General features: G+C 43.6%; 1 protein-coding gene across 9 annotated transcripts in view; it reads left to right on the top strand.

Annotated features, from left to right (window-relative positions):
- gphnb (gephyrin b) overlaps positions 1-25,742 on the top strand; it is a 64,794-nt gene that overhangs the window by 28,291 nt on the left and 10,761 nt on the right. For 4 of the 9 annotated variants that reach the window (XM_086018573.1, XM_086018566.1, XM_086018565.1 and 1 more), the window contains exons 5-11: positions 1,046-1,140; positions 1,359-1,425; positions 4,350-4,622; positions 6,010-6,144; positions 14,894-14,935; positions 17,598-17,672; positions 23,722-23,778. In XM_086018573.1, coding sequence (XP_085874699.1) covers positions 1,046-1,140; positions 1,359-1,425; positions 4,350-4,622; positions 6,010-6,144; positions 14,894-14,935; positions 17,598-17,672; positions 23,722-23,778 — 744 coding nt within the window. The remainder of the gene's footprint in view (positions 1-1,045; positions 1,141-1,358; positions 1,426-4,349; positions 4,623-6,009; positions 6,145-14,893; positions 14,936-17,597; positions 17,673-23,721; positions 23,779-25,742) is intronic. The other 5 variants (XM_086018572.1, XM_086018571.1, XM_086018567.1 and 2 more) reach the window with 4 other exon arrangements.

Raw genomic sequence — 25,742 nt, 5'->3', positions numbered from 1 at the left:
GTCACGTGCAAGAGATGATTGTTTATTTTTGCTTTGATCCAAATTAGGATTTTTTTTTTTTTACCTTGGTAGATGTCTGTTTGATATGGGTTGGTACTCATCACGTTACAGTCTTTATCGTTTCGAAATAGACACAATAGCAACATGTCAGTTACTCTTAAAAGTGAGAAACAGGCCTCTGTTACGTATACACTTGCTGGCGAGATGACCAGAGGCCCCCCCGAGAAGCTTCTCTAATCAAAAAAAGCTTGGGGTCCATCCCTGGTTGTCATGGTAACAAAAGCCAAACTCACCAGAGGCAGCAGCGGTATTAGAGACGAAAGATGAAACGGAGCCGGTCGCTGAAAATGGAGCTGATTTCAGCAAGACAAGAATGGAGTGTGAAAAGTGTGCTGTTATTCTTCATAATCGGCGGTATTTTTTTCCGATGGACGCATATCACACCTGGGAACTGTTTTGAATTGTGAAGGCAAATAAACACGCAACATATCTCAGAAAAACCGCAAGTCCTTCACTTTATAAAAGCTAAGCTAACCGACCAGCTTGCGCAGTACCGTGCTCTCCCGCACGATGTCCTCGATTTCACTCACTCGCGCGCGCACAATTTGGCAGCAGCTGAGCTTCGGCAGTCTCACCGGCCCTCATCAATCACGTGAGACAGCGGCAATCTTCCTGGAAGGAAGGCCAAGAAGGGAGAGGCCAGCGGAGGAGACGTGTACACGTTGTCTGATAATACCTTCTATCTGATTTAACCCTGAACGCTGCCGACGAACACATCTCTTCATCTCGATGCGTGCTCTCAGGGTTTACGGCACGCCATGTTAGGTCTCAATCGATAGTCAACCCACGCACTTAAAATGTATCATATATATGACTTTCTGTTTAACATTCTGCAAATTGCTCCCGACAACTGGATGCCCATCAATCGCTCTCCTTGTCGTCCAATCGGTGTCAGGCTTTGGACTTCCAGCACTTCATAGCGGACTCGGGATGCGGACACAGTCTGCGAAATGACGATGCATCGATAAACATGTCATTTCTCCAGGCCACGAAGGAGGTGATCGAGCGTGAGGCTCCGGGGATGTCGCTGGCGATGTTGATGGGCTCTCTCAACGTCACGCCGCTCGGCATGCTGTCCAGGTCAGACATATTTGCTTCATGACCTCTGCCAAGGCTCTTTGGTTGCATGGGTCCGTTTGTGGGCGCCAACGCAGACTGTGCGTGTGGATGATGGATGATGAAGAAACAATCATCAGAATAGATTGAGATGTTGTAAATCCGTTACCTCAACTGCAAGTTGCTCTGCCTTGTTGTGGTCTGCGCCGCTTTCCCCATCACTCACAGTTGTATGTTTGCAGACCTGTGTGCGGAATCCGAGGGAAGACACTAATCATTAACTTACCAGGAAGCAAGAAAGGCTCCCAGGTAGGATGAGATGAGGACTTTTCAATTGTTTTGTGAAGATGCGCAAATGGTGATCAAGCACAATGGTGTTGTTAAGAATACTGGTAAAGTCAAACATGTATAAAACAATTCTCTCTCAATGAATTTAGGGGAAACCTGTAACGTGGAGGACTATATTACTTTCAAACAGCGCTGGTAAAAAAAAAAAAAAAAAAAGACAATGCAAGTGTATTTAGCTATCATAGTGAGATTTTATTAAATTGCCACGCTGTTCATTTTGCGAGTCGTACATGCAAAGAGAAGTATTCCAAAAAATGGACGAAGCAACTGTTAATTTTGTAACGACAGCGTTTCCCCACTACAACAGGGATATTTTTAAAATGTGTTTTTTTGGTTGTCTTTTACTGCAATGCCCTCACATGTAGGAAAGGCGAGCCACTGTCGCCGATGCACTTCTCACACTAAAACAGAAGCTGCTGTCGGCCACAGCTCTCCCCCGACGCTCGCGCGCGCTCACTGGCGTCACGTCTCGCCACCTGGCGCCGCCTCTTTAAGGCACATGCAATTCTCAAAGCAAAACCCAGTCCAGTGTGTTCTACACTTGTATGCGTGTACCCCGCTCAAGTCGCCATATAGATTTGAAGAGCGCGTGAGTGTGTCGTCGCCCGTTCGCTGGACTGATTCATTGACGGTTATCTACAAAGGCATAGATCACAGCACATGTGTGGGCTTGTGTTTTGCCTGTGATGTCTCCGACATGTGCGAGTGCGCATTTTCCGCCCACCCGTCGTTTTTTTTTTTTTTTTTTTTTCTCTTCCCCCCTCCATCCATCTCCCGCTCCACTGTGCTGACCGCACCATCCGTCTGCATCTCGTTGCGCGCGAGCATGCGCGCGCACATCCCCATCGATTTTTTAACTATTGCGTTGAATCATTGACTCGTCGCCCTCCTCCACTCATCTGCTGACATGTCAGCGTCTCCCGCGTCAACTCCCGGTTAAAGTTAACGGCGCTAGCAGCGCATTGCAAGGTTTCGGTCAAGTGGTCAGCATTTTGAGAGCAGAGTTGCAGTTGTCGTAAAACGTCTGGTATAAAAAAAAGCTATGGGTGCCAGTGGCTATGTTTACATGGACAAAATGTCTTCCATCCGATCAGAGTTCGGATTCAAATTGTGATCGTATGCACTGGCACTAAAAATGTTCATGTATCGCACTTATGATCGGAAGAAATTATTTCAACATGCGCAGATTGACCAAATATTCCGGAAATAGGAATAGAAGAAGAACAAGCCGTAGTGACTTCCATGTCACCAAAACATCGCTTCGTCCATTTCTACTTCAAACGTTAGCGTTATTTTGCCTATTTTTTCCCGTTTGCGCTGTTACGTCGACTTAAAACTTCCTAATGGAGATCCAGGCCAGTTCAGTATTGCGTCTTTCGCTTGCTCTGCTTCTACTAGCTTCCAGGAATAACATAAAACGCGTATACTGACATCACAGACATGCGCGGCATAGACGTTTTGTTTACGAAATTTCGGAATATGTGTTTTCATGCATGCCGATGGGATTATAAATCAACAGAAATCACCTCTCGCGTTTGGAATAAAATCTTGATCGGGTCAGAATATTCCGAATGGGGTGTGTACATGAAGCAGTTTTATTCCGATCAGGCCTTTAATCCGAATAAAAAGTGTTGGTTTCTTTGTTCGTTATCCACTTCTTTATATTGAGCGAACTTTTTATGCTTTCCTGTGTCTCAAAAATGGTCATTTCTGGTTCTACGGTGACGCTTCCCCCTAACTTGCCATCACAATACAATCCAGTATAAACGTATTTTTCTATGACATCATCATCGGTACACTTTTCCTCCCCGTAAAGATTCATTGGGTTCTGTGCGCCATTACTGAAAAGCCATAAAGACAAAGTCAGTGGCGTTTTCTCTGGCCCAGCGTTCTGCTCTTTAGTGTTCCTGACAGTTGTTCACCTCCAGGACAAAGCCGAGGTACTCGCAGACACCTCGGCGTGCCGTGAAAGCGCATAAATGTGGGAGGAGGAATGTCTCCGGGCTTTTGACACCGTAACTCCTCTTCCTTCACTCCAGACAGGACACCTTCGTTCTTCTTTCACAAATGTTCAGACGGCAGCGCATTTGAATCAAGGTTACATTCGTCATGACTGCTAATCAGACATTGGTGGGAAAATGATGTTGTGGAAGCCCGTTTTGCAAGCCGTGTAGATAGAGTAAAGCTTTGGCTTGATTAATAATGTATCCTTTCAGTGCTTAAAATATACAAGAAGATAAATAATTTCGCACATTAGCTCTTGTCTCGGGAGAGAGGAGAATGGAGCGTTTAGCATAGCGGAGGAGCCAAAGGCACACTGACATACTAAAAAGTAAGAGACCAGAAAGCAAAAAAAAAATACAATAAAAAAATGTGCCGACAAGAAAGACGGACAGGTTTCGGATAAATAATTGTCGCTGCATGTTTATTTGAAACATCTGCAGGAAGTGAAGACATTCTCCATTATGCTGTGGTGAAATGCAAAGAACCGTGCAGTTTTGTCAAACAAAAGTAAGCTATCTTAATGCTAACTTAAAAAGTGAAACTGCACGCATTTGTGTGAAACATGAAGGGGTGTCCAAACTACGGCCCTGAGCCCATCCATTTTTCAGCGGCCCGCGGCATATACTAAAATGACACTTGACCTGGCCCACAAGGCTAATTGGGGGGGGGGGGGTAAAAGGATGGAAGTGGACTGAGTGAGACTGTGGTGAATAAAGATGATTCAATTTTAGAAGCAAAATTTGTTTTTTTCCCCACAAAATTGTATCGTATCGTATTTCATGTGTCCCTCAAATGAAAAAGATTGGCCACCCCCAACAGTATATAATGGGGATCCACTCTACTTTTTATATTGTACAACGTCCTTGTTGTGTCTCCGGCAGGAATGCTTCCAGTTCATCCTGCCAGCGCTGCCACACGCCATCGACCTCCTGCGCGACGCCGTGGTGAAGGTTAAGGAGGCGGCGGACGAGCTGGAGGACCTGCCGTCGCCGCCGCCGCCTCTCTCGCCGCCGCCCAACAGTTCGCCACGGCGTCAGACGGAGGACAAGGGCGTGCAGTGCGAGGATGAGGATGAAGAGAAGAAAGACAGCGGCGTGGCGTCCACGGAGGACAGCTCCTCCTCCCACATCACCGCAGCATCCATCGCCGCCAAGGTACGAACACGTGGAAACAAGAGATGGGATATTTTTGTGTTTCTGTGTGCCCTTCATACTGTGTGTGCCATGTCGCAATGTTCCACACTTGTTACCGAGCAACCACTTAAAGCTATGGAGGATTTTAGAATAGCAGCGCTCTCAAAGATTTTGCAGAAAATTATACAAAAAGTGCGCTGTTTTAAAGTGATAAGATGATGTAGTCTTTTTTATTATTTATCGATTTTTATTCATTATTTTTTTAAGTGCTGCCAAGTGTGCAACTTGAGCTCAAGTCCCACATTTTGTTGGAGCTTAATATTAAACTGCAGCTTTGCGATTATCTCATCATAAATAATGGAAAAATGTTAATGTAAAAAAAAAAAAAAAAAACTTTCGACCTGTGAATATTTGATTTCTTCTGGATTTTAAAGTGGACGTACTAGGAAAAATGTACTCATTTAAAAAAAAAAAAAAAAATACTGGTTGATATACTTGTGTTAAAGGCTGTATCTCATTTAAAAAAAAAAAAAAAATACTGGTTGATATACTTGTGTTAAAGGCTGTATATTGACATTATTTTTTCTCTAGTGTTCTTTTATACTTAAAAGTGACTTTTCAGCAAACTCCCAAACAAGTTTTTCTTTTTTTTTTCCCTTTTTTATTTATTTTCTTACGAATACAGTATATTACATTCATGACAAGTTGAAGTCAAGCTAGCTAAAGCACTTCAGATCAAAAGATTGACTTTTTCTCTTTATGTCCCAGAGGAGAATTCTGACTGAGTCAATGTGCAAAAATGTAACGTATAATTTAATTAGATGCGTAATCAAACTTTGAGTGAACTTGACTTTTGCAATTCAAATCACTCAAGAAAGGATGCTACTCATCTATAAATGCTTATGACACAGCTTCGCTAACCACCTTCAAAGTGTAACGTCCTCCTCAAACATGGAAACAGTCAATCTGTCAACATGATTATGCCTGTGCGTGTCTTCATCCTACATTTGCGTGTTTGCATGCTGTGTCTTTTTGGTCCACACATAAGACCCGTAACATCCAGTGTCTCTCCGTTCCCATCATCCCGCCCTGTTGCAGCAAGGAACCTGCTGTAGGGCTCTTTTGTCAGGCTAACATCCCACCTCAATTTCCAGTCACTAATGGATGTTGGTAAGATTCCGCCCCCACCCCCCGCCCAACCCTCCCTCCCTCCATACAGCAACATCCATATTTTGTCATTCTTCATTTGCTCAAGTCCTGTGAGTCAAAACGTTTGACATGTAACACTGTGGGAAAAGTTTGTTGTATATGCCAAATTTCTTTCAAAATTTCCCACCATCACTATAGTATAATATGGCTTTTGATGGTACGTGTGTGTGTGTGTGTGTGTGTGTGTGTGTGACCTCAGATCCCAGACTCCATTATCTCGCGGGGTGTGCAGGTGTTGCCCAGGGACACGGCCTCCCTCAGCACCACGCCCTCGGAGTCGCCCCGCGCCCAGGCCACCTCACGCCTCTCTACCGCTTCCTGTCCCACACCCAAAGTATGTCCACGCACACGTACGCTACACTCGCACACTTTCAACAAGTAGGCTACATGTCGTTACAGCCTGCATCTCAACCTGATAATTGGTTATAATTCAAAGGTTTTACAGTAATGAGTTTCCTAACGAAAATGACATGTTGCCATAACAGGGCTCTCCTGCAGGATTAAAAAAAAAAAAAAAAAAAAAAAAAGAAAAGTCTTTGGGCATTCCCTGTTTCTCGCTCTCTGTCCTCCCTCTCTCTCTCTCTTTCACCTCATGTGTCAGTGTCACGCCGCCGTGTGTCTGGCGGACAGCAGGCGGGTGCCATGGGAATGGAAGAGGGGGTTGCCATGGGAACGGTGGAATGGGATGTTAGTGGTGGGAGGGTGTGAGGTTCATGCGACACAAGGTGGCAAGGAGAAGGATCTCTCTCTCTCTCTCTCTCTCTCTCCTATATGAGGAGTGTTTCCGTAGTTGTGAGTGGTCAGCGTTTATCTCACTTAAGTGGACACTAACTATTTTACATAGTGGCCAAGTGTCATCTCTTAAGTGTTTTCTCATGAAACATTATAATTAAATGTGAGCGACCAATCACGGCTCAGCTTGTGAACGTCACATGACCAAACCCACAAAACAGTCGAGCCGTGATTGGTTGTCACCTGAGCAACTGTGATGTCATTGTCAGTCGACAAGTAACAAAATGGCCGCCCCTCGAGATGGATAAAAACGGGCGGGGCCACATAGAACATATTACTGTTCAAAAAATTAATTAAAGGAAAAAAAATGTATCCATTTTTGAGTGGACTTACCCTTCAAAGGCACATTAATGTATCTCATACTGTACTTATTCCATAGTCATGTGTTTAAAAAGTGTGTTTTCATAAGGGAGGAGTTAAACTATTTTGTAGATGTTTTTTTTTATGTGGTCCCCATATCAGGATTTTCACCCATAGTGGGTGGGTTTGGAATGCGCCCCCTGCGATAAATGGGGGTTCCCTGTCATTGGGACATGGGGTTTATTACAATATTGTCTATCGACATGTCTGTCAGTGATCCATTTTCAGCTCGCCTCCAGGACATGGCGCAATCATATTCCAACTGTTACTCGGCTTGTGACGTCCCGTGCGTGCTTGCGTGTGGCCGTGTGTGCCTCGGCGCTTGGTTGACGACAGACAGCAAAAAAGGTTTTTGGCGCGATAGCTCCCAGCTTATTTATTTTTTTCTTTCTTTTTAATCACAGCAACAAGCTTGACATATGTTTGTTGCAAATTCCAACATTGCAAGCTGCCGCCGCCGCCGCCGACAGTGTGTGCAGAATGTCCCCAGAGACGGAAGCAGTCTCGTTGTTCACCGGTGCATTTGGTGCGCCACCTTAAGCTGTGGTTTTTTTTTTTTTTTTCCCCCGTTTGTACTGTACATGGAGACGGGCCTCGAGCTGCATCGCCAGCGCACAAAGGTCGCACGGCAGGGTCAAGCTAGGTAACACAAATGGGTGCAGCAATGTCAGACGTGCAAAGCTACTGTTTTTTTTGTGCGCGTGTTTTCAGCAACCACAGATTCTCACGCATACCCGCAAGCACAAACCTGCTAGAAAAAACGCAAACGGAGGATTACAAGGACAGCAGCTCTACAACCATTCACGTAAAACCATTTTCTTTTTCAGTCACGCTGTGGGAGGGTGGAGGGTGGTTGTGCCCTTCCACTCTTGTTAGCATTTAGCACAGTTACGTAATGGGGGGGGGGGGGGTTGGATTGATGAAGCATATGTGTGGAGAGGGCTTCGGATGCATGGTGCATGACAATACTTTGGCTTTGACACGTTAAAAGTCCTTCGTCGTGTGAGTCGGTTTCAAGGTCTCCCGCGTGGCATTTGGGATGACGACTTGGGTCCAAGTTTGCAACAACGGCATGTTAGTTTCGAGTGAAATTATACATTGTCCGGTGTCCTTGTTGAGGACATCTGATGTAACACGTCTCATCAACGTGTTGCATCGAATGTCCTCATGAACTTGTAAAGTCTTTTTTTTTTTTTTTTTTTTTTTTTCCCCCATTCGGGCGACCTTCCCTTGTAAACAAATAGACGACACGCTCACCACTTTGGCAAATGTCTCTTGTAATTTTTATGGACGAGAATTCCTCTGTGCTTTGGAGAAAGACAGCTTTCAGTCGTACTTGTACTAAGCAAATATTGATGTGAGTCTAAAAGAGTAATGATACACGCCTCTTGCCCTTTTTTTTTTAATCAACACTCATATTTGAGCTAGGACTTCAACTTGAACGCAGTTGTTTTTCTATTATTAATGGCTTTTGGCCGAAAATTACATTGGCTGACTGACAAGAATTCCAGGAAGTATTCAAGAGATTGCGGGAATGTAAGAGTCCCGGTAATCATACGCACAATTTCCTATTAGTCTTCAATTCACAGAAATATATTTTACGAAATCTTACCACTGTGGAAGACGAACAAAATGAAAGCCCACAGCTCAGTCCTATCGTGGGATCTTTGATGAAAAGAAGTCGGAAGGATCGTTGACAGTGTGATAAGATCAGGCAGATGGAAATGAATGATTAATGCATGGACAACAAGCTGCAGTGTGTGCGTTTATTGATCTGCCATCTGCGACTCTATTGCGGCTCCTAATCCGCGAACGGATCTTGTTGCTGTCCTTAGATGTTCAGACGTGTGCGTGTGTGTAGGTGTGTGCGCCCTTTGCATCATTTCCAGCGACAAAATACCCTTTCAGGAAATGCAAATGTAGTTTTTATTCAAATTTTCCAAGGGTGTGAATAATTTTGGGCCGTGTGTATTGGTACATTATGTTGGAGTTGATCATCACTTTAAACATTTTAGAAGAACGATTGTGAATGGAGTTGGGACATGTGCCTCAAGGTCAAAAGGATAAATGCTTAAATCTCAGCTCATAGCTTTCTTTGTATGCGACATGTGCCCTGTAATTTGGCTAGCAAACAGTTCAGGTTTTCACGTGCCTCTCGCCCAAAATCTGTTCGGATAAGCTCCAGATCGTCTGTGACCCTGAAAAGGTTAAGCAGCAAAAAAATGAATCTTTAACCAACAAAACCTTAACTTCAAATAGAATGTGTCCAGTTCCGGGAGCATTATTGCCCCGGTGACGCATGCACAAAAAAGGTTGAGAATTTATCAGCACGTTCTCTAAATGTTTTTGGTGAAAAAAGTCATACAACCATTTTTCATTATCCATCCATTTTTTTTTACAGCACTTTAAAGTGTGAATGGGTGGATGTAAATATTTTGGCAATATCTGGTTTGTTTCTGAGCTTTTTAGAACACTTCTATGGGGTTTTATTCATTTTTAGAATTACATAGCAGGTGGGATCAAATACACTCTAATAACGCTTGGGTTAGAAATAACACAATTTGGGGTCAAAAATGGGCTAGTCCATTACTTGGGTCAATTTGACCCAACTTTGTGGGTTGTTTTTGCAGAAAACAACACCAAAAATGGGTAGTTTTGTACAAAATAACCCCAAAAATTGGGCTGTTTTGTACAAAACAACGCAAGATCGTGGGTCAAATTGATTCAATTACTGTAGTGGATCGGTACATTTTTGACCCAAAATTGTGTTATTTTTAACCCAACTGTTTTTAGACTGACAGGTGAGCTTTAATAGGTTCGCCATCCCCGATTTAACGGATCCGGTTTTGGTTTTCTTGCCTGCACTCTAAAAGCAGTTGGGTTAAAAATAACAAAATTTGGGGTCGATAATGGACCGATCCACTAATTGGGTCAATTCAACCCACCTTCTTGCGTTGTTCTGAACAAAACATTTTTTTCGGTTGTTTTGAATTAAACTACCCATTTGAGAAAGTAGTGGATTGGACCATTTTTACCCCCAACTGTTTTAAGAGTGTGTGTCGTCATCCCCTGAAGGTTTATCTCCCACGTGAAACAACAAATGGCAGCTGTATTTCTTTTCTTTTTTTTTTTTTTTTTTTTTTTGCCGAAATAATGTTACGACACTATTGATCTCCTTTGCGGTTTTGTGGAGTATCAGCTAGACGAGCAAGTGTGTGCGTTGTTGTCGTTATCCCGGGCCCATAAAGTGGCTTGCTTGTCTCCTGGCCTGCTGGAGGTGGAGAGGATTTACGAGATGGGCAGAGAAAAGAAGGAGAGAGCGTGGTTGAGAGTTAACGATGTAGCGAGGACGAGGGAAGGAAGGCAAGGCGCTAATCCAGGGGAGAGTGATGGCAACAGAGATGCAAGTAATGCAGACGGAGGTTTGGACCCTTGCGATTCGAGTCGACTCGCTCACCTCACGGTGTATTAGTCACCTCACATCATGAAAAGCCACATCCGTCCCTCGTGCGCCGTACACGCACAAACGAGACCACTCATGCGCAGCTAGAAGCCCTCTGATTTTCTTTCATAGCTGTTTCGCCCTCTCCCGTGTCGTCGCTCCCCTCCGGCGCTCCTCTCGCCCGCCCCCCTCTCTCTCTCCCTCCCTCTCTCTCTCCTTCTCTCTCTCCCCCCGTCGCTCAACCATGCGCACTCGCCCTCTCGCTGTAAAGCATGCGCGTGTCCTCCTGGCGCGCGTGTGCCACCGCCGAGCTCATTCTGTCTCGACTCCAGGCAGGAGATGGTAAGTGGTGTTTTGGTTTTTTTTTTTGGTTTTTTCCTGCTGCATAGCGTGTAGAGATTGTTTACAAGTTTTGAAGTACGCAGATACGTGCAGTCGAGTGTGTTGCGTGTGCAAGCGGTGCTTTTGATGTGTGATTCGCCATGTAGGCACCACGCTGGATTGCATTGCATGTGCATAGTTTGGTTGGTGAGCCTAATTCGGGGGTTTTAAATATCAATCTGTGTGTGTGGGTGTGTGTGTGTGTGTGTGTGTGTGTGTGTGTGTGTGTCTAAATGGTTGTGATGGTGACGATGCCAGAGGGAGGGTGATGTTTGCAGGCCCTGAGTCAGAGGTAGGAGCTTGAGTAATCGGCTAATGTGACCACGGATCAAAGTGGAGGCAAAGGCTGCAGGATGAGGACGATGATCTTTATTTTCCGTCTTTCTCATGTAACGCTGCCAATTCGTGTTATGACTGGGCAGCGCGGCCGATGCTTCAGCATCCGCAGCATCTCGGCTCTTACGTGCGTGTTCACAGGTTCATTTTGGACGGAATTGTTCATAGTTGGGAATGTGAGTGTTGTGGCAACCAGTCCAGGGTGTACGCCGCAGGGGCGGAGCCATGGGTGGGCCTGGGTGTGCACAGGCCCACCCAGATTGACAGACTGCCCACCCAGTGAGATTCATGAAAAAATGTATACTTCAAAAAATTTTGTAAATTATTATTAAATTATTGTTGAATTTGTGCTTTGTTGTGTTTTTTATTTTATTGAACATAAAGAATGGCAAAATTGTGATTGTCTAAGGAAAGATCTAAACTTCATATTATTCAGTTTGTCGTTTTACCTGAATATACGATATGTCGGGACAGGAGGATTGTAGTCCAATTTGGCTATTACTTCAAAGTGGCTCCGGATCTTCACCCAGCTTGGCCTCAATTGACTGACAATCAGGAATTTGTACATCAATAACAGACGCCTGACAGAAAGGTGGCTGCATTCAGAAAACTAGCATCAGTGCCTCAAACCAAAATACAACATAAATGTAACAAGGAGCGTCGGAGCAGCGCCTTCGGCATCCGCGATGGCTTTAATCAGCTGACAAGCAACACCATATCGATGTCGCAGTGTGGGTAAGAGTCACTCGGAGGTGCAGCGATACCTTCATCAATATCAGCGTTATCGATGCTTGGACACACCCAAGCTGTGCTACGCAATCGATTCTTTCCAGCTTGTTCGTGCATCTCAATCCCTCTTGGCGCCTCGTTGGTTTATGGCGGGGCCTCTTCTGTCATATTCACGCCCCGCAAAGATTTATTCTTTATTCGGATTATGCAGAAAACAACACGTGGGAACTCTTTTCTTGGCAAGCTGCGGACCTTTCCGGGAGTTTCTCACCTGTCTCGCCACGAGGCCAACGTGGGGGTGCTATGAATATGGATACGAGTACGACCTAATTGGCAAGCAAGCAAAGGAGCAGATTTGCGGGGGCGTTACACAGATGACTTGATGCTACCTGCGTGACCTGATCAGTTTACACAATTTGGCTTTTCTCTGGTGTTTTTTTTTTGTATTTCGAAAGGGAAAATGCATCATTTAGTGAGATATTGTTAGCTTACGTGAAAATATAGTATGAATATACTTGGTGAAGGGCACAGTGATTAACTCATTAACCGGCAGACATTTTCAGACCCTCTTTTACCCTAACGTTTGGAAAAAAAAAGTTTCGATATGTAAATAAATTCCTGGGATTGAATGGCTGGACCGTGAAAAGACTAGTAAATTCGTCAATGGCAGTGAATGGCTTAATATTGTCTTTTTTTTTTGTAAATCTTGACAGAAAATGTGTGTAATCACACTGCTGGGCTAAAATCCAAAAATCGAAGTAATCATTGAGTAAATGTGCAGCAAGCCGTTTTTCTCTTGATTCATTTAAGAGGGGGGGAAAGAAGAAAAAGGATTTTTCTATGTTCCTTCCCTTGTCTGGCTCACACTAGAAAGACCATTTGGGTCAAGTTGCTCCGGGCTTAAAGTGCAAATAGCGGTGTCCTCCTTTCATATGTGAGCACTTCAATGACTTTTTACAAAAGTAAACAATCGCTTTCGTCGTACGTGTCAGTGTTTTTGATGTGTTTGCCTTTTTATAAATAGACGGTGACCATGCATGTGCGTGTTAGCTTTGCATGTGTCTGCGCGATGTAACGCAACGCTGAAGCAGCTGAACCCAAACGCTTCAGGCGCGATGGAGGGAGAACGGGAGGAAGTGTGACTAGCGAGCGGCGGAGAAGGAAAAGAACGAGTCAAACAGGATATGAAAGCGGACCGTGTGAGAGCGCCTGACCGGCTGGATCGAGCGCGCTCACCTGCCATGCGGGCCGTGATGGCGAGTGGGGGGGGGGGGGGGGCGGGGGTGGAATATGTTAATGGCGAGCCTGTCAAATGTGCTGTGTTCGCGCCCACTCTCTGCCAACGCTGGCAAAGTCGCTCAGGAGCTCATTAATTTCTATTTTCCGACTCCCCTCTAATACGTCGGGACGCGGAGACGGCCATGTGAGACCCGCGATGAATCAAGGTGCTGGAGGATGAAGCACTTGTGCCTCGTCAGCTTCGGTTATTGGTTTGCTTGGCTGTGCCTGCAGCTGCTCCGTTTCCGGTGCCTGTGCCAAACTGATGATTTTTGTGCCATTGTCATTTTATCCAAGCTTGACGGGGTCAACTTGACAATTCACAGTATAGTAATTTGCAGGAGAGCGATTCGATTCTCATCTCTTCGGCAGCGGCCTTTTTATTAAAGCAATTTGTTATGTAATGGAAAGTGCCACAGTGTCATAATGAAAGCGTTGGTTTGAACTAATTGCTTCGGTTATAATTCAAAATGAGCTTGCCGTCCACGCCAGCTATTATTTTTGCTGGATATAGATGAGGTAGTTCCTTATGAATGCGCCAAGAATGTGTCAGGTTTTGAGGTAGGTGCTTTATGAGGCTAGCAGATGCCTGGCAGAAGCTGTGTTTATATGTCGCTTAGCACCTGTCATGAACGTCTGTCGCCGATTGGTGATACAAGTGTAAAGCTGTCCAGCAATATTTATACGGAAACGTCTGCGGTTGGTACCAGCACAAAACCGTGGCACATTTTCTGTATCTTGAATAGATCACATTTTTCAAACCGTTCCAACTTCAAGTCTCACATTCTAAATTTCAACAATGTATTTCACAGCGCCTGAGTTTAGCGTCGGCTCTTCAGCAATTCCTCCATATTGTATTCTCTGATTAATCTTTTTGTTGCGTGAATTGTATATTAATGAACATGTGTATTATTTCATTTTCTAATTGCATGTATTCGTGTGCAGTATTTATTTAGCTTTGAGGCTCTCCTGCAGCTGTGAACATTTACAATGAAGCCGGTGTCATTTTAAACTTCGAGGCCAACCTTGTGAATTGTGTAACTTTGTGTCTTGAATAGACTCCAAAAGTAATGTTAGCATCGACGCAAGTGCTAAAACAATATGAGAGGTTTTCTGGCTGGTCCGCCAATATCACAGATGTGCTAATGTACGTCTTCCGGGGGAATCTGGTGACCTCATGACATGCTTTGATAAATATGTCGGTGATTTTTAGAGAAAATAACTACTCACAACAAGTTACAGATGTTCAGCTTTCAGGCGAAATGACAAGATGAACCTAAAATGCACTCAACCTATCCTGGTAAACTTCATTCGACTTTCCAAGCGTTCAATGTTTCAGTGCAACTTTGTTTTTCCAGAAGATGAATGACAAAATTCCCAATCGGTGTCGCATCCAAGAGTGTGAGTAGTCTATTTTGGCTTTAATTACACAAGAGACATGGTGGGAATTGGTTACAAAACGTCGGCGTGAAACCCCTTTTCCGCTCCTACCTGCTGTCCTGACCTGACCTCCTCTATTCCTCTCTCCTGTCCTGTCCTGTCCTGTCCTGTCCTGTCCGTCCCTCCCTTGGCTGCCTTGGCCCATCTGAGACAGTCACACAGAGACCGATCATCCCGATGTCCATCCCCCTCCTCAAAGGCAGGGGGTGCTGTTCTCACCGCACCCATCAGTCTCTGTCTGCTTCTGTCCCCGCCTGCTAAACCCGGCTTTGAGTCAGTTAACCCTCTTTCTCTTCTCCTCCTCCTTTTCTTTGTGTCGCACCAGGCGCGGCTCCCCTCCTGTTCATCCACCCTAAGCATTGCCGAGGTACTCCTGCATGTGTTCGGACGCATCATTACCTGACTTTGTCTCCAATCTTCTCTAAGCTCACATTTGCCTGGCATGATTTCCTCCCTCCCTCACTCCTCAATCCTGTGCTGCCCTGCTCGTTTGTTTACGTCCCATAAATTGGACTGTTCCCTCTTGTGCTTTTGTGTGGAGACAATGTCAAATCTCCCTCTGGCTTCTTTCTGGTACAATCTAACTTGCCTTGCTGTCCGCCCTTTCAGAGCTTCGAACTAAACATTCAGGAGGTCCTCGGTTCACGGCGGCCCCCAAAAAGTTGAAAACTCAGTCAACGGGTTTGCACAGCAGCGCGAGGACAACGTACGCGGTCACGTTACACAAGAAGGCTTACTCGGGATTGTACTTATTCGTTTTCATTTGATTGTTCAGTGGCGGGCAATGCATTTGGTAACCTGCGCCTTCAATCGGGATTAACTTGACTTAGTCCACCTTTTAATGCCCCTGCTATCACGTCGCAATTATAGAATCAACCAGCACTATACAAAAACGCAAAATAACAGCACGCAGCTGTGCCACGTCCATCATCTGGAGCGGTTTAGAGTCCAACAACATGATGAAAATATCAATCATTAAAATGGAATATGTTCAACAGAAATTCGTTTGAAGGTATTAATAAGGACGGACATATTGCTAATAGAAACTGGCTTGCTTTGACCAATCTATCAGAGGATAGAAAAAATGCTGACATTTTGGGGCTCTAAAGCCATTTTGAAATCTGATTGGTTTAGGAAACAGCTAGTCGTTTCGGTTACATTGGCCAGCACTCCTGATTCTGAAGGCCACGTGGGCAGATTACGTCGACATAGCAGCGTATAGAAGCTGAAATCTGATTGGAATGAATCTAACCTCCGCATACATGTATGGGAACTATGTGTAGACCTAAAAGTAATTTGTATATTTGTTACGTAGCTTATAGTAGTTTGAGTATCTTTTGTTGTTTGTATCATTTTGTCTCAAAGGTTGTTAACCTGCTTGAAGTGCAAAATGACATTTCAATAAATTAGCCCAAACTACACTGAGTTGTCACGCCCCATGTGCACTGTTCCCATTCGGAGGGGAAAATATCCGAACAGGAAATGTCGGTCAGGACTGCTGATTGTGTTTGGAGAGAAGGCGCATATACTGTAAATTCCGATTACGTCGTGGCCGTAGGAACCAAACTCAGTCGTAAACCGAGGACCGCCTGTACATCCATTCACAACATATCAGTAATGAAGTTGAGTGATATTTGAATGTTGAATATTGCTTGTACAAAGCGACGCTCTCATGTGTGCGCACTCCACTCTCTCTCAATGCCAAAGAGCAGCTTGGTGCTAGTGCTCGAAGTGTTCAGCAGCTCGTCATTGTGTATTATTCTGGCCCGAAGCCCGGCGATTGTCATCCGTAGCTGATAATGGCGCGACCGTGCCGACACTTGTCCAATCTGCTATCACAATGCATTGATTTTCTGTTGCCGCGCGATAATGAGTCTGTGTATAATTTTTTTTTTTTTTTTTTTTTTTTTAATTACTGTGCCATCGCAGGCAGTATGTGTTCAGCTACTAATTGTTGGTAATACCAAAATAGGTATAATGAAGAAAAAAACCCACATCATTTAAGGCAGTTTTGATACTTACCAGGGCAGATAGATAAAGTGGTAAACACTATGTTACATGATACAGTCGTACATTTCAAAAATAAAAGCATAGATGTCATTTTTAACATGCTATATTGCGCTGATTTAAAAGCCAGTCAGTGTTGGCTTGGGTCATGTCACTTTCACGGCATTCCAATCCAATGCGCCCTCAGAAGTCGAACACTATTCATTCCGGCACTCTGACTGACCTCCAATGGTTTCAGATTTGGAAACCATGTTGACCATAGGAAATAATTAAAATAGAAATAATCGGTTCCGGGGTCGCCCTAGTCAAACCTTTAAAATTTGTACGTACAAACGTTATTAAGTGTACATTGGCAACCAATGTACACTAAAGTTATCCACTGTTAATATTAGGATGTAAAAAACATTTTTTAACACATAAAGGTAAAAGTTCATCATTATCAACAGTAAAACATGTAACACACTCTGCTGAAACTTTATTTAGAAATGACATCAACTACGGGCACATTTATGCTTTGAATGTGAATACTTCACATAATTTTGGATGTGTATATTCCTCTTGTTCTGTTAAGAAGAGAACTCTTGTTGAGGCTGCGACGTGTGTTCCCAATTTAAAATTACAACATAAAAAAAGTTTGTTTCTCAGGAACCCAAGTTTGTATCAATTTTATTTTTATTTGCTTATGAAATCCTATTAAGATATTTTGAAAAACTGCAGTCTGGAATGGCGGCACGGACCTGTTTGCCGTGTTGATGGCTTATCATTGGACGACCGGCAACTAAAACCGAACGCGCATCAACTCACTGCAGACGTGAAGTGATTGCGGGTGTATGTATCGTATGCGTGTGCTTGTGTTTGAAAAGAACAGCCTGTGTGTTCAGCGTTATCCAAGCGCTTTGGTGAGACAATCCTGTATGTTGTCAAAGCTGCAAACGGTCACGCACGCTTGCCCCCCTGCTCGTCTGTGCGCCTGATTGTGTTTGTGGCATGAAGGTGAGTGACTATCCTGTGGCTTCCCCCAGGCCTCACGGAGAGAATTCAGGGCTCACCTGGATGAGGTCATCACGCTCAAGTCAAGGTACTCTACCTTGGACCAGGTAAACCCGCCAACCTTCTACCAAGCTCTTCTCTTCTCCGATCTGTCGGCATGCAGGACACCGGCATCCCACGTCACACCTGACATGCTCATAACGCACAACGATGCAGCATTTAGCATCTCCAGTGGGCGGAATGATTAGTTGATGTCCTGCTGAATTTAAGTTAGCTCACTTAGAAAGAAACAGTCTGTAATTTGTGTAGTTTTTATTTTTTATTTTTTCATTGACTTTAGTAATAGATGGAATATCAGTCAAAAATGTGTTAAGCTATGTGTTAAGTACTTCTTATTTGGTGGAGAAACCATTGCGGGGAATAACGTATGTCCAATTTAGGGAAGAAAAAAAAATTCACGTTAGTGCGATGTCTGTAACGCAGAAACGCCATTCACGTAAAAATAAGACATTTTTTAGAAAAATGGACATAAGTGTTTTTCACAGGACGGCGACGATAAGTACTTATGAAAATAAAATAAACAATTGTTCTATAGTATAGTAAATGTAATTCCGCCGGGAAAAGTACCACATCCCCGCTCTTCGCTTTGTGTAACGCCAGCAGAAATGACCTGATGTTAGCTATGCTAGTTTGCTCGTTAGCTCGTCATGTGCCTCGGTAGCAACACTTCAACTCTTGTTGCTGGTTGCAAACATTCATGTCAAATCAAAACTACGGCAATACAAGCATGTGGACATGAACTTGATTTTGTCCAAGAGTGATGGCTGGCGCCCTTGTAAATTGTCATTTTGTGTCGGAACTGTTGCCTCATTTGGCAGAAACGCTTCGGAACCACGTTTCCCATATAGTTCCCGTAAAGTTTTAGCAGTTTTAAAACTGTGACTTGGCTATCGACGGAAAGTCAAAGCTTCATCTCCATCTTCTGATTTTCTATTAAGTTTAGAGCTGGAGACTGACTTGGAAATTCCCTGACCTCAATGTGCTTCTACGGTATGTCTTGGGAGTTTCCTTCATATAAGTTCATGAGTGATATTCCGTCTATTGGCACAGTCGATCATAAAAATACATACAAATTTTAGACTCTTAATTTCTTGTGAGCAAACTTCCAAATTAAACTGGCGATCCAATAATTTTTTTTTTTCCTGTAGGCCTTTATTCACAATGTGTCGGCGTAAATTTCCCGTGGTTGTAACATGAGAAGGTTTACTGTACCTGCTATTATCATGTGCTCTGGAGATGTTATTAGTGAGTTTTCCCATCCAGATGCGCATGTTAACACCAGGTTTAATTGGAGAGCTTTTCACAAAACGCATCACAGTGGGAGGTGGATGTTGTCACTGGTGATTCACATGGCAGTTTAGCGAACAGGAATTTCAACAAAAAGTTCAACAAGTGCATCCCCTTGTTTAGATTTTCTTTTTTTTTTTTTTTTTTTTTCAAGCTGTCATGTGCATCTCCACCTTTTGTGGTCAACTACACTCCTTCCCGGGGTCTGCCATTAAAAATACACTACGTGGACAAAAGTATTTGGACTATGTGGCGTGGTTTTCACGGTTTCCCGCTGTAGGACTAACTTTGATAGAAACTCCAGACGGAGGTGAGTAGAGCTGAACTGAGCCCATACTGCACAGTGGTGAAGCATCATCACGGGTATTTGTGACCCTCAGGCACAAAACGGATCCCTCGGGGTCAAATTGAAGACATTGAGATTTGTACAATTTCTGAAAGGGCATTAAAATGCTTTCCAATGATGTGTAGATTTTGGAAATTGAGTCATATTTGGTGAAGATACTGCATGTCAATTTAAAGATCCGGAGTTAAGTAGCTGTAGAATGGAGGAATTCGCAATCAAAAATCCTTAGCAAGGAGTACTACTTTTGTAATGACAAACTTGCATTAATTTGTGAAATTTTTCGGTTATTTTGAAGAATTATTATTTATAATCACATGACTATTATTAATTTGTACTTTGGAATAGAGTATGTATTTTTCCGCAGAAGTGTTGCGTGAATTTCTAGGCATGCGCAAAGTAATTCTAACCAATCAGAAGCGGTCTTTCAGCATTAGCCTCGAAAAAAAAGAAGGACTTGTTTACATTCTCAGGGATTGTATTATGGTTCCTACCTGTAAAGATGTCAATTTGAATTAAAGCCAGGCCTACAGAGAACTGCAAGCTTTCTCTTGCTATCAGACATGATGTCGTTTTCCTTGTTTCACGTGTGACAGCAGACGATTAGTTGAGTTGATTTTACGGTATGACTTTTGTATTAAGCAGTTTTCCAAGAATTTTTTGAGGGGTGTTTGAATCCAAATTGTCTTTTTTTTTTTTTCTTTTTTTTTTTTTTTATTCTTTTTAATTCTTTTTTTGGGCACCACCTCAAAACACGGCCATGTGACATCCGATCAGTTTTGTGCTGGACTAGAGGGTCGTATTTATCGATACATGAACGCAAGACTCAATCGTTTTGTCCACATAGTGTATCTCTACTCGCATTTACTTTCATTCATCGCCATCCCCATTCGGTTGGTGTCCTTTCTGCAGATGATGAGTGAAATCAAGTATCTCTTCTGCCCTGTAGTTTAGTTTGACTTGTTCCCCCTCCCGGGCTGTTTCCTCCACCGCCCAGGGAGGCCAACTCGGCTGCAGATTGTTTTCAGTACACACGTTCTGTCCTCCATCGCTCCATCCCTCTTTCGCGCGCCACCTCTCGAGGCGATGCCGCTTGAAAAGAGCACTTCCGGAATTGCCACACGCAGGCCTCCTCTTCCTCACGAGCAAACAGATAAACCCCCCCCTCTTCCTCCCCCCCCCGCTTTTTTGCATAATTTGTTGGACAGCCCCTTTAATTTTGTGCTGAGCTTAGCACCGCGGCGGTTACATCTCATCATTTCCTGCCTCGTCTCCTCACTCGGATGGTTATTCGCGCTATCGATTTCCGCCCGGCCTCGCCACCTCCGTCTCGCTGACCCGGCCCGCCATGGCTGTTTTGTATTCTACGAGGAGGCTGTAAAGGGCAAATCTGAGGGGGCCCTTGAATCACATCAAACGGAATAGCTAATGCTGCCCGGTATTAGGTCCAAAGTCTTTCGCCACCGTTGGGCTCTTCCTGAAGCAATGATTGAGGTTACATTAGTGTTTGCGTGATTGCGGCATCGCATGAATACAGGGCGAAGGGCCCAAGCGTTGCCTGGCTCAAATCCCAAACACTCATGTCAACTCTTTCCAGTGATTTAAAGTCATATTTTATTCACTTGGTACTGTTTTTTTTTTTTTTTGGTGTGTGTGTGTGTGTTCACATTTGCATCACCACTTTATTGAACTGTATTCAAGTTGTCAAGGGGGGAGGCTACAGGGTTAATTCTTTTTTTTATTTTTTTTTATATGAGCTCCTGTCTTTACGTCCAACATCACATCCTCACATCAGCACACCATATTCGACCACGGTGTTCATTGTCATATGCAAAGCGTCCTCCACTTCTCACGGCTCTCTGCTGGTGGAGTCTTTGTCGTCTTCTCTTTGTTTCATCACATCACACGCGCACTGAGGTTTCTTGCCGTAGTCCGGCTGCGGGATTGATTGACTTTCTGATGCCGCCAGGGACGTATGAAGTCGCCTGCTAGGGCAGATCTCGTAGCGAGTCCGTCTCCGATGCAATTGCTCCACTTTGTCACCGCGATCGTGTCGATAGTTGTCGACCGTCAGTTTTCATGCGTGCTGCTTCTGTCTGCAAATTTGATCTGTGTGTTGCTTTTTCTGTTTTTAGCTCCCCCAAATCCTCCTTTCATTCGTCATCTCTTCACGCTTTACAGGCTGCGCTGGTGTGACTTTAAAAAAAATGGCGGTTTTAAAACAGAAAACGAAAAAAAAAAAAAACACAAATAAAATGTTAAACTGGTCAATATGCATCATTAACATTGAATGTATGTCAGTGGAGGGACATAAATGCATTGCAATGACTCGACCTCAGTTTGGAAGGCTGAGGCAAGCTTTTAACAGGTGTTTACTTCATATGAATTTCATACTCTTCAAAAGAGATGTATTTATCCTAAAATGGTCATTGTTTTCCTGGAAGTCATTTCCCAGAGTTTCATTCCTTACAGTGGCCATGTCATTTCAAATGTGTCTGAAGTAAGACTATTGTGCTGTAGTAAAGTCATAATTCCAGTAAATGTGTCATTGATGGTGACATGAAAAAACACACTTCTAGATTTCTATATAGAGTAGTAAGGAAAAAAAAAACAATATGGCACTGTGACGTAATCATATGCCTCTGCGTAAACTAGTTCATCGCGTGCCTTTCATAACCTCAAAGTGGTGTGGATTGCAATAACTTCAGACACAAAATGCGTTTGCAACTTTGGCACCGTATATCTTTCCTGTTACTGGTGGATACGTATTTGAGGATGCAGGATTTATTTAATTGCAGCGTGGCAAAATGTGCTATTTGTAGGTCAAAATTTGTTTCACAATTGTGCATACGCAGTGTTAGCCGCCACAGTTTGACTGTTGGTTTTTTTCCCCCAACATTAAATCAGTGTCAAGTCAGATTAAGATGTTTCATCGCCTATGGCCAAGAATTGTATCTCTTCCTTTAATTTTGATAAAATGCCAAAAGATAAAAATGATGTAACGGTATAATGTATTTTTTGAGCTAACATTTGAACCTGAATCACTTTCAAGGTGCATACAGGTGCATCTCAATAAATTAACATATCATAGAAGTCTCTATTGAAATAGTTTCATTCCAAACGTGAAGATAATGTACAGATTCATGAAGAACAGAAAAATACTGTTTAGAGATCAAAATTCTGCTATTTTATGCAATCTAAATTCTTAACATGGTGAATTTGGGGATTTCATTTGAGTATTCCTTGAAATTGTACATTTAATCAGGAAATATTTCACGCTGTGTGGCTCTTTAATAGTTTTACTTTTAAACTCAAATACTAAAATAAAATATCACGACAGGCCTCATTTACCAAAATCCAAAATAGCGACCACTGTGGTATATTTTTTACAGGATTTAGTAAGATTGCATTTTTTTTTTTGTCTTACGATCCCAAATTGCTTGTTCCTCCAATTCAAACGGATTTCGCGCGCTGTCGGCAACAGGGTCGCAAAACTTTACAGTGGATGAGAGACAAGAGTCAATAGTTGAAATCATCTCAGCAAACTACGTCTGCACAACTTTCTCGTGTTTTTTTTTTTTTTCCTACCCTCCTTTGGTAATGACTTCAAGTATGTGTTCGGCTTTAGACTGTCTAACAATTTCTCCCGGGATGGCTGAGCATTTGTAGCCGGGGAGGCTCTCAGCCCAACTCCATCTCCGTGCTGACGGCTTAGCACATGAAGCATTCAAAAGAGGCTTTTGGTCACCACGGAACATTTTGGACAGCGTCGCATGCACAGAAGACAGTTTGAAGCGTAGGAATTGCAAGCGGAAGAAACAAACGCATGTCTAAATCTAGCGCACCGATTAATAAACATTTTTTAAAAAATTGCTCCTCAAAATGACAAAGTTGCTCCTCAAATGAAGTCATTGATTAGCAAAAATGCTCCTCAAAGACAAAAAGTTATTTCAAGCCTTGTACTGTACTTATGTTGGTGCAGTATATGGTTGTTCTCTGTAAGGCATCCAATCGTAGCGGAGGGGTAAAAAAAACAAAAACAAATAAAAAGGGGCTAACCTTGCAGCTCTTGAAAAAAAAAAAAAGTCCGCTTCAGTTTTGCGCCTGTTTTTGCTTGCTTAAACCTTTAGTACAATAGGCCCAAACTTTTCGACGATATTCTAATTTCTTGAGATGCGCCTGTGCATTTAAGGACATATGATAGGATACATTTACAAAATAATCATTAAGCACCATTGTGATTGTTACGCAATCAGTCAATCCACCAGTCCAGCCTGCTCCCCTTATTCCTCCTCCTCCTCCTCCTTTGTTGCTCCTGCTGTAGGGTTGTCCCGTCCGTCCGTCCGCCCGTCCGTCCGTCTGTCTCTCTGTCTGTCTGTGTGTCAGTCCCGCGTGTCTGTGTGTGGTGTTGCGGTTGCCGGGACAGATGCACTGATGCCTGTGATTCGATGCTTTATCTCCACTAGCTCCAGTGTAGGTTGGAGGGGCTTAAAGATGATCGCAGGAGGACCTTCAGCTCTCGAGTAACTATCCCGCCCCCACCCGCCCCGCTGCCCTTTGCCTCACCCTCCTGCGAGGAGCGCGCAAAACAAACACCCCGCTCTGTGTGTCCCCCCACCCCCCCCCCGCCCCTTTTTTTTTTTTTTTGTACTTTTTCTCTCTCTCTTCTTTCTTTTGTTTTTCCTCTCTTGTCCTGCGCCAATCCTCCTCCTCCTCCCCGTTCTCATTCTGTCTCTCTGTTATTTCTTTTCTTTCCATGCAAAGTCTGTCTGTCCGTCTCTTAGTTTTGCTGGCTTTGTCCATCCGTCTCGGCGGTTAACATAAGTCTGCTTTCACTAGCAATGTCTGGTGTGTTGGATGTCTGTCAAGTAGATGCCATCAGGCCGCTCTAGTAGTCTTTGTTCCCTCCTCTTTTCACTTCTTTACTGCAATGTCTCGGCTCTGTAGTTTAGCCAAGTCTGTCCAGTCTGTGCTTCCTGTTTGTGTATCTTTGTTTATTTACCTCGACGGGCTGGAGGGCCACGTCATGCTCGTCCCCGTCACCCGAGCAATCCTACAGTGTCTGCGTCCATCCATGACCTTTCATTCCTCATCCCAGCCATCCTCCCGCCCGCTCGCCTTGGCTGTTTGGTGCCCGGTTTGATGGCGGTGAGGGAGGGGAGGAGTGGTAAATCTGTGCTAAACACAGAACTATAGGCATCGTGTGGTGAGAGAATGACCGTTAAATATACTCAGAGAAATACTAATATTGGTAAGTGCCTTTTTTTTTTTTTTTTTTTTTTTTAAACACAATTACACTTAAATTTCCTCAAAGTTCTACAAAGATGTTGAAATGATGAATTTAGCCTTATGCATTCTACAAATGCTTGCTCTGGTTTTGGATCACCAGTAGTTGGATGTTAGAGATGTGATTAGCCATTAATTAGTCCTATTTTCAATCAATTTCAATCGGATACAGTCTACTTTGAGTGCTTAGGCTAACCCACAAACTAGCTGAAGATGAAGCGCTTTGTGGTACAGTAGAAGGATGTGATTGTGGAGCTATCTTATACGTACTGTATCAAATGGGAGTTGCAATTCACATGGTAAGTGGCTTCATTTTATTCTTTTATTTGTGTACTTTATTATTTTACAAAATGGTTACTCACTTCCGCTGCACCTACAAATTAGAAGCACTGACTCTAGTTAAACCAAACACCCGTAAATACTGGCAAGGATTCTTTGTCAAATTGATTTTTTTCTTTTTTAATTACAAGATCACATATTACTGTTAGGTTACGATTTATGTCATACGAAAGTGGAATTTAAAACAAAATAAGGAATATTGGCGTGAAATGTGGAGAAACACCAAGAACCGAGGCAGACAAAAAGATGATGTAGCTCTCGGGAACATAAACACGGACACACACAACATTAAGAAGCGATGTTAGTCTATTATTGGAAGGATAGTTGCTAAAGATACATCCACAGGTGCTGATGTGTTGGTTAGCAGTTTGATTCTATGTATGTATGTGAACACAAGGGTCTGTGAACTGATTTACAATTAAAAGGGAGGTGTCCATTTGAGGGAGGCGGGGTGTCTAAATGGAGGATGAACCTGGCAAACGACACCAAACGACACAAAAAGAGAACATATTGAAATCATGACCATCTTGTCTGAAATTACTCAGAGACGTGCGAACGCAATGTGAAATCTGGACAAGAAAAAAAATTGAAACCAACGCTGCTCTCCTCCCCATCAGAGCAAAATCGCTCCAATTTGATGTCACGCGCACTCGATGACGCCGCACAACTTAACGTCGCCGCATGTTGCCGCCTTTGCAGTATGATCGCATTGCCGTGTATCATGAGCGCGAATGCGGTGATGATGACGGAAGATGCGGCAGTCTTCCGACAAGCAGGGCAAAAGGGGCACAGCTCATTGTGACATGACATTTTTGTCACCTCTAGCGGGTCAAAATAGCACCACGGTTTATCTCCAATTTCC

Source organism: Filicampus tigris, chromosome 20 (genome assembly GCF_054856515.1).
Source record: "Filicampus tigris isolate MCC_2025a chromosome 20, RoL_Ftig_1.0, whole genome shotgun sequence".
Taxonomy (NCBI): Eukaryota; Metazoa; Chordata; class Actinopteri; order Syngnathiformes; family Syngnathidae; genus Filicampus; species Filicampus tigris.
This window is presented reverse-complemented; position numbering and strand designations above follow the sequence as displayed.